This window comes from Nothobranchius furzeri, chromosome 15, assembly GCF_043380555.1.
Source record: "Nothobranchius furzeri strain GRZ-AD chromosome 15, NfurGRZ-RIMD1, whole genome shotgun sequence".
Classification (NCBI taxonomy): domain Eukaryota; kingdom Metazoa; phylum Chordata; class Actinopteri; order Cyprinodontiformes; family Nothobranchiidae; genus Nothobranchius; species Nothobranchius furzeri.
The window spans coordinates 38,206,165-38,215,529 of record NC_091755.1 but is presented as its reverse complement, the minus strand read 5'-3'; the positions used below and the strand labels follow the sequence as shown (position 1 = coordinate 38,215,529).

Sequence of the window (9,365 nt, the reverse complement as noted above, 5' to 3'; positions counted from 1 at the left end):
AGTAGGTGATTAACATGCTTCTGCAGAACCTGATGAGCTGCTGCACAGGTGATTCATCCCCGTAATCAAGTGTGTTGGACAAGAGTAACCACTAAAATGTGCTGGATACCGGCCCTCGGGCCCTTAATTGAGTAGCCCTGATCCAGAGCCTCAAGAAACTCTGGGCCAATCTCATCGCAAGCTCAACCCAAAGTTCCCAGATTCCGCTTCCTCACTGGAAGACGTGGTTGGATTGAGGAGGTCTTCAAAGTACTCCGCCCACCGACCCACAACGTCCTGAGCCTTGTTGAAAAAGAGAAAAACAAGCACTCACCACTCAGGTTCCAGGACATACTGGTAAAATCCTGACTATGGAGCTCCGGACGTCACGTGACTCTCAGAGAGTAGACGCCATGTTGGCAGGCAACAAATGTAAACAAATTGAACGGGATCGGCTTGGATTTTACTTCGTCGGAGTTTACTTCACACTTTAAAACCAAAGAAATCGTTTTATATAGTCAGAAATTAAATAGACTAAACATCTCTGACCCTTACTGTGCCAGAAGCTGTCGGAGCGGACTTCTTACCGGACCTGGCCAGGGAACGCCTTGGGATTCCCCCGGAGGAGCTGGCCCAAGTGGCTGGGGAGAGGGAAGTCTGGGTCTCTCGATACTACTGCCCCCGCAACCCGACTGTGGATAAGCGGATGAAAATGGATGGATGGACAAATAACAGATTTACACGTAAGAAGTTTAAATAGTGCGCTGTGCTGTTTGAATGTATAAACTGAACGCCAAGAGAAATCACTAGTCTGATTTTTTTCCGTGAATGAAATAAATATGTCAGGCAGGAGCGTCTCAGGATCTGTCTGAGATCTGTCTTGGTGAGACAGATAATAGCAATCCAAAGTGCTTTTTATGTGTGATCTGACAATTGATCAACCATTGCTTAAAAATTAAATACAGCTTAGCCGGTTAATTGCTGTGATCATAAAACACGTAAACGACAGCACGCAGAACTCACGAGGCAACGCTTTACGTGATGTTTACTTGTTGCTATGAGTAATAAGACAGAAAAAACACGCCAAAATAAGTTTAGGAAGCCCACTAAGAATCGTAATAAAAGCATTTAAAATAAATACCATACACAGTTGAGGAACTGTTTGTTTAAGTACCTGATATGAAGTGGTCGCTGCATAACACTCTCGGGATCCCCCAGTTTCATTTTAGCCCGGTCTCTAGTGCGTTTAATTACAATGATCCAACGTTTGCGGCGCTCCGGATCTTGGGGAATCCTGTAGATGGCACATTCCTTATGTCGTCCGCGTCATTTCTGCATCCTGGGGCGCAACAGGAATCTACCATATTTCCTGTTTGAGTTTTCTGACAATAACAAATAGTCCAGCTACGGGCTTCTGCCCACCAATATGGCGCCGTTTCGATTTGAACTGTTGCATGCCGGGAGAAGTGACGTCAACTCCTGGAGCTCTATAAATGAATGCTCGATAGCTTGTGGTCCGATCTGGTCCGGTACTTTTCCTCCTCGTTCATCTGCAACCCTTCTACAAGTATCCATCCCCCCCCCCCCCCCCCCCACCCCCCCCACCCAATACGTGCACGCACAAACACAGACTATCACCAGGCAGACAGTCGTAGGAGTAAACAGTCTAGTCAGCATGCAGTTCACTGAACATTCATGTCTTGGTCAGTGGGCAGGGAAAACAGGTCTCTTTATAATGAGACGTATTAAGTATTTTTGGTTTGGCCATTTATCCGGACTCCTGAGACATTTAAGCTACAAAATTGCATGTACTTTATAGAGGCTCAAAGATCAGTTTCCAATTGTAAATAAACCCCATTCTATCCCTCCTTTAAAGTAGATTCATACTTGACTGTTGGTCACTTCAGCTCCTGACAAATGCAGGTCTATATTCTGAGACACCAATTTTTTCAACACATTCTCGCTCCCAGTGCGCCAAAAACAAACACTTGGTCAGCTTTTGGGTGCTTGAACTCTTGGCAGGAGAAACAGAAAGAGCTGGTTACACAAATATTTTTGACTTGTCTGTTTAGAAATTATATTCATTTTTGTTCTTGGTCAAAACAGACATGTTAGATTTAATCAATACAAATTGGACAAAGAACCAAAATTACAGCTTTAAACTGAACCACATCATCTAAATACTGTGAGTACAGAAAAAGTCTAAAATAATTAGTTTTACCAAAAAAATACAAAATGAAATATGTCCTGTACATACTGAACAGAATGTGGTGGTAACTGGAACTGAGGCCCTGTCCACACGTAGCCGGGGATCTGCCAAAACGTAGATATTTTTCTACGTTTTGGCCTGTCATCCACACGAAAACGGAGTTTTTTCACAAGAAAACGGATCTTTTCAAAAACTCCGGCCAAAGTGAAGATCTGCGTTTTCTCCGTTTTGGGTGTCTGCGTGTGGACAGACAAAACCGGAGTTTTAAGGTCCGCAACGTCACTTTCCGCGACAAAAAATGCTGACATCACGTGTGCGACCTGTGTTTACACTAGCCGACAGCATGGATGCCCTCAGAGCTGCGCTCTGTCACTACCCGATCCATCAATTGTCCAAGCGCTTTTTGCTTGTTTGTTTTTGCAAGTGGAATTACTGCTCCTTGCGGAAGACCACAGACGAAGGACGAGGTTAAGAACGGAGGAAGTACTGCCGCCTACAGGTCTGGCATGTCCTTAACAACGTATTTATCCGGGTACGTGTGGACAGAGTCTGTTTTTAAAACGCGGTGGTGTGGATGCAAGTTTTTGGAGGGGCGGATATTCGTTTTTAAAAAACCCGGCTACGTGTGGACTAGAACTGAGACCAAAGCCATGGATGTGTGATGCGTGTGACTGTGCTGCTGGTTCTGGTTTATCCTTCACCAATCCAGCAGAGGATGATGTTCAGGGATGGTAATGGAACAGCGTTGGGGGGGGTTTGGGAGGATGCTGACAGGAACGATTCTCATGGACATTCCCATGATAACCACAAGAAGGAAGACGGTATGTGAGCGCATTAGTGAATAAAACGTTTTTAAAGTTTGTGACAAATGAACTTCATTGGCTGAAATAAGTTTTATACAGATAGCTCACATGTTCACTTCTAATGACCTCAACCACACAGGTGAAGAAAATAAGTGAATGAAAATCAAATCAATGTAAATATATCTTGTGCAAAGTCAGGGAATCTCATGTCAATCAGATAAAAGGAACAACCTTTTCCCTGAATTAAAACTTCACAAATTGGATCAGAACAAAGGTTAAAAAAATCCTCAACGTCGAAATGTTTTCCAGGCATTCCACTGGAGCCGCACGTTCTCTTCAATGTGAGACGAGACTTGTCCTTCACTGTAACCGATTTCAAATGGTGCTAGAAACAGAAGTGGACTCTGAACACCAGAAGAAATCGGTCAACCTTGGAGAGGACAAAGGGCCTAAAACATCAGGATGTTGCTGTAGACCCATGGCTGAGATGCGTGACTCGATGCCTTTTTTTTAAATTCAGCAGTTATTTCTGAGACAGGCACTTCATTAGCTGACGCTGATGTAGTGAAACACTCTTCCCACCCAAAGAACACTGATTTCAAATGGTGCTAGACAGATGACGTTACTCTAAGCCACCATCTGGAACCAGCTTCCAAAGGGGGTAGTTTTGATGAAAGGCATCTTCTGGGTGGAAGACCAGAAGACTCTGAAAAACATGGAAAGTTGAACTCTTTTTAAGTGGGGAAATGTTTAATTTCCTATATGTTTCCAAATAAAAATACAACATAACATACACATATTTACGAAGGCATACAGCTGTTGTACATACAATGCTTAAGGAAATGCATAGCTTAATGGGAGGGCAGCCCTGTTTTAAATAATGCAGTCAGTGGTGGCGGCTCTATGGGGGCACTAGGGAGAAAAATCATTTTTGAGGAATTGTCATTTTCCAAGTGTTCATTTGAATGTTTACGATGGACTGAACCTGTTGGTACATCAGCCCTACCAAGTATTTGTTTTCACCAGCCACTCTTGCACAGAGCAATAAACAGATACTAATGATAACAGTTTTGGCACAACTTATAAAATTATTTTGGATTACTGGGATCAAGGAGGGGTAAAGAACTAGAGGGTTTGTAATGTAGCGCTGTAGCGGGCCAGGGTAAAACTAAACAATAAAAAAACCCTGAATAATTCAACTAGCCAGGGTTAACCCTCTGGGGACAGGTGTTGCAGATGTGCAATGTTAAAACCTACCTACCTGGTTACTCCACAGACGTATTTCATGAGCATTTTTTAACTCAGAAGTACCCCTGAAGGACTTAGTTGTTAGTCCTTTTATCAAAACTGATGTTGAGCCTGCGAGGGTTAAAAAGCATCACTGAGTAAAAGCTAATGATCTTGGAGTTCCATGCAAAACTGCAGCCCCAGTCTTCTGGGGTTTGTCCCTATCAGCTTTACACATGCAGAGACTAAAATCGTCGCTCGTTCTTCGACGCAAAAGAGCTCATGCAAGCTCACCCAGATTGGATGGAGTCTGAACAGAACTTCTCAAGTCTTGTCGCAGATGATCGATGGGGTTTAGGTCAGAACCCTGACTGGCCTGTTGTAACCATCCCACTGTAACTTTTGCTGCATGTTTAGGGTCATTGTCTTACTGGAAGATGAATCTCATTCCCAGTCTCATGTCCTAAGCAGCCACCAACTGGTTTTCCTCCAGGAATGTCCTGTATTTAGTTACATCCATCCTCCCATTAACTCTGACCACATTTCCTGTGCCTGCTGAAGAAAAACACACCCAAAGCATGATGCTGCCCCCACCATGTTTCACAGTGGGGATGCTGTGTTCAGGGTGATGAGAAGTGGTACTTTTCCTCCACATGTAGTGTTTGCATTTAGGTTCAGAAGTTTAACCAATGTCTTTTCTGACCTTCTTCCTCATGTCTGGTGTGTCCCTACGGCTCCTGGCAAACTACAAACAGAACTTTTACGTCTGTCGGTCAACAATTGCTTTCTTCTAACCACTCTTCCATGTAGGCCCGGTTTGTGGAGTACACGACTTACAGTCGTCCTGTGGACAGATTCTGAGCCGTGGATTTCTGCAGCTCCTCCAGTGACCATGGGCTACACTAATCTGCTGTCTCTCCTTTTGGTTAGGATTCAAATCAAATCGGACACACCCAACTTTTACTTTTGATGCGCTAAACTTGTAGAAAGTTGGGAACTGACTACACATGCATACTATTCAGAAAGCATGAAGACTTTAAGATATTTTTTCACAGTTTGTTTGCAGATGTGAATTATGCATTAAGCAGACAGCCACTGTGCATGACTCAAACACACATGGTGTTTCATCACAGCAAACCTTTACACTGGTATCGTCTTTCATCTGGATACGGCCTGGAGGGTATCTCTGCAGAAAGCATGGGAGTCCTGGTTTACGTTGGAAGACTTTACCTCCTAAAATTAGACCAGTTATGTTCTAAACTATGAGTTTCTGCTATTGTGTGTTTCCCAATTAATGAAAGGCAGAGTGGGTTAGAAACCACGTACTCTGACTGCTCATTTTGATGAAACCAGCATGAAACTGGAAGGCAGCTTCGACAATGTAATGCGTTCTGAGCTAAAGGATGAGAAAGAAGTGAGAAAAAAAGAGGTGAAATAGAAAAACGCTGTGAAAAACGCCTGAGTATTGTCAGCATTTTCCCTTGCCTTCAACACACCCACATGACGGATCTGATACCTAATCCGAGCTCCGTGGATGTGTGAAGGGCCAGACAACACGACAGAATAAACGCTGCATGTGTTTAAATGCACCAGCTCACCTGCAGCTCTACGCAGACACACGGGACCGGGGTCAGCCTCTCTGCTGCTGACAGGTAGGATAATAACCTGTGCTGTTCTCCAGCCACTACAAGGTAAAAGGAAGGAAGTCAGTCGCTGGCAAAGACAGCCCTGGCACTGAGGCGCAGCTACAATGAGCTGAGAGGGTGGGGCATGAGCAGGTAGTGGCCAGTTCACTGACTGGTTGCCAAGTGCTTCTACAAAGTACAAAACTACCCAATCATTTCCAATTTCCTGGTTTTTACTCCCTCGGTTCTCTCTTCTGATGAAGAGAGGTGAACAAAGAGGTGAACAAAGCACAGACGACTTAGTGTTTTCCTTCTTACCCTTCAGAACCCACACACAGTCTGCCACAATCCCTTCAACTACCACTAACTGGCTCAATCCAAGCCTCGGAACACCGATCGCATCTTTCCTTGGACTTTTCACAACAAGAGGAAGGACAGCATTTAAAAGGGCCAGGTCTGTTTTTAAACACTTGGGTCTGTTGGCATGGCAGCAACAGCGACAGGTCTGCTCACACAGCCTCTCCGTCCATAGGCGTCTGATTCCCCTGCCTGCCTGGCTCAACTCTTCCCTCTTTTTCAGGTTGTTTGTTACTTGTGTGCCACTCAACCTGATGTGCTACACTTATAAAAGATTTAAAGGGACAGGAGGCCTTGAGAGGCTGATAAACGACGGAGGAACAGCGAGGAAAATCTATGAGGACACGACCCTGTTTCAAGGCAAATCTTATATAGCTGTAAAGTGCAGCGATGAGACACAAACAGTAAAGTAGTAAAAACCAAAAGCTACATTTAGTCACAATCATGGACGTAATTTTCACTTTAGAAGTGGGGGGAACATGCGGGGGGGGGGGGGGGGGGGGGGTGGGATCTTTACAGTATGCTCTAATGGGAAATGGGCTTCAACACAAACGGTTGTTTTCCGCTTGGTCCTAGAGCGCAACCAGTGTCAACTTAATATAGCGTATTGTTTTTGGATGGTAAAAAGTGCAGGGGTCAAAACTTGACTTTGGAAAAAGTGGGGGGGGAATGTCCCCCCCCCAAATTACGTCCATGGTCATAATTAATCTGTTTGATTATCTTTTAACTCTCAGATGAATGAGCGTAGCTAGTTAGTGTTAGCCACTACACAAGAATAGCTACAGCTATGTCAACGTTTGCATTTATAAATGTAGGTACTTTTTCACTTTTGTTTGTACTTAAAGAGCAAGTCACCCCCTACCAGATTCTTACTCAACACCCACTTCCTGTTTGAAAAATGCAACAAATGCTGTTGCCTAGCAGACCAAGAGGGTGGAGCCGCTAACAAATACACACACTCACGACATTGTGACATCATAATGTACCATTTAACATCAAAGTGTACCTCTTAGCCAATAGCGATGGCAGATTTAAATTCAATTGCGGTGCTGAGTTTTTACCTGACGACGGTGCATCGCTGAGTTTTAGGCAGAATATTTAAATTTTAACTAAGATGCACTAAAGTGCAGAATTATTGACGACACGTGTCTGCAGCACGATCAGACACTCATTTATAGTTTATCAGCAAAAAAATGTTGCTTTGGAGTGACTTGCTCTTTAAAGAGCAAGTCACCCCCTAATAAACTTTTTTTTGCTGATAAACTAAACAAACGAGTGTTTAATCGTGCTGCAGACACGTGTAGTCAATAATTCTGCACTTTAGTGCATCTTAGTTAAAATTTAAATATTCTGCCTAAAACTGGCAGTGTTGTGCCGTTGTCAGGTAAAAACTCTGCACCGTATTTTAATTTAAATCTGCCATCGCTATTGGCTAAGAGGTACACTTTGATGTTAAATGGTACATTATGATGTCACAATGCTGTGGTGAGCCTGTGTGTGTGTGTGTATTTGTTAGCGGCTCCGCCTTCTCGGTCTGCCAGGCAACAGCATTTGTTGCATTTTTCAAACATGAAGTGGGTGTTGAGTAAGAATCTGGTAGGGGGTGACTTGCTCTTTAAAGAAAATCCAAAGATTCTTTAGGCCAAATTGTTACTATAAATTCTGAGATTGTGATTTAATCACTACAATAATGAATTGTCTGACTAAAATAAAACACTCGTCTCAAACTGTGTCACACCTCGACCGATAAAACGCGTGGGTGTCGACTGTAGTGCCGCATTAGAAAACATCAACGCTCCTTAAAGAGGTCAGGTGGCTAGCACCGATGTCAGATTATCTTTAAAAGGACAAATCAAACGCCCATGAAGGCATAGAGTTTAATTATAATCAGCTCATCTGAAAAAAAAAAAAACAGACACACACCAACATCGAGGCAGAAACTGCAATGCAGACCAGTCAGCCACACACGCGCTTACATCATCTCAGAAATGTGGCGTCTGAAAAGCCAGACTTTCAAAGCAGAAGAGCTTTAAGCTTTAAATCATCCAGGAAGTTGTGTTATTTTATGAGGTTCCTGCCTCAGAGTGGTGAGACGACGAGAACACACGCCCTTTGATTTCCTAGAACGAAACAGATATGTCACTCTAAACCTTAGCGTGTTTCCTGGGAATCTGACTCGGTTAAAATAAATTGGAGCACAATCGTCATCATTAGCGCTGACTGTTAGCTTCTTTACAGAACCTTCCAGCCAAACCCTCAGCAGAATAAAGCTGCGTCGTGTGAAGAAAGGAACTGAGTAGATGTCACATTTTTGTCTCCGTGTTTTTCAGTTTGAATACAAAAACCACTTAGTTACTTAAACCTTAACGATAATCAAGTCGAGCTATGTAAGCATGCAGCACAAATAGTGCAGAGCCTTGGTTGAACGGAGCGTTTCCCAGCCATTCAGAGGTCAGCCGGCAGCTGCCAGCAAGCTTAAGCCAATAAAACAATGCTGTGCAGCGTTTGCAGCCAGGGAAGCTCCTCCCAGCCAATGAGAATCCAGCTTTGCGACGAAGGCCCGTGATGCAGCAGCTTTAGGAAGTCCAGTCCAGCACATGTAAACTGGAGAGAAGCCAAAGCAGAGTCACTAAAAAGAACAAGGTAAACAACTTCCCTCTCCTCCTGGTTACAGCCTCCCTGCTCTTCCTGGTCTCCTCTCTGCCTTTTCTGATCCTGATCCACGACATTTAGCCCCCTCTGCTTTTCCTCCTTTTGTCTAGGACACAGAAAGACAGATAGACAGATAAACAGAGCGAGAGCAGAGATGGGGAGACGCACGGGCTGCGGTTGCAGAGAAGTCCAGCCCAGAAGCAACTGCGTCACCATCGTCTCTGTCTCTCCTAACTACGCAGAAACAAATGTGTCTTGGGAAGGGTTTTACCAAGTCCCACCGGCTCTGGAGGGTGAAAACAAATCACACGACTAAGTAACATCAGGTACAACCTGTTATCGGATCCCTGACAGTCTCTGCCTTCGTGTCTGTCTGCGGATGCTGAGTCTTTCCTCTAACTTCAATAAGAGTTAGCCAACAGATACAGAGACGTGGCGTCGTGAACAGCTGCATTTATTATGTAATTTCCTCTGATTTGCTGTTCGCTCTACCTGTCTGCATCTGGACTCTGT

General features: G+C 44.1%; 1 protein-coding gene across 1 annotated transcript; it reads right to left on the bottom strand.

The window, feature by feature from the left end:
• Positions 1–3,443: 3,443 nt before the first annotated feature.
• Positions 3,444–6,895, bottom strand: LOC129164675 (uncharacterized). The gene is made up of 3 exons (XM_070544583.1): positions 6,890–6,895; positions 5,817–6,459; positions 3,444–3,697 (listed from the first exon to the last, which is right to left on the bottom strand). Exons 1-3 carry the CDS (start codon positions 6,893–6,895, stop codon positions 3,600–3,602), a joined length of 747 nt encoding a protein of 248 aa, XP_070400684.1. The 3' UTR covers positions 3,444–3,599.
• Positions 6,896–9,365: the final 2,470 nt, after the last annotated feature.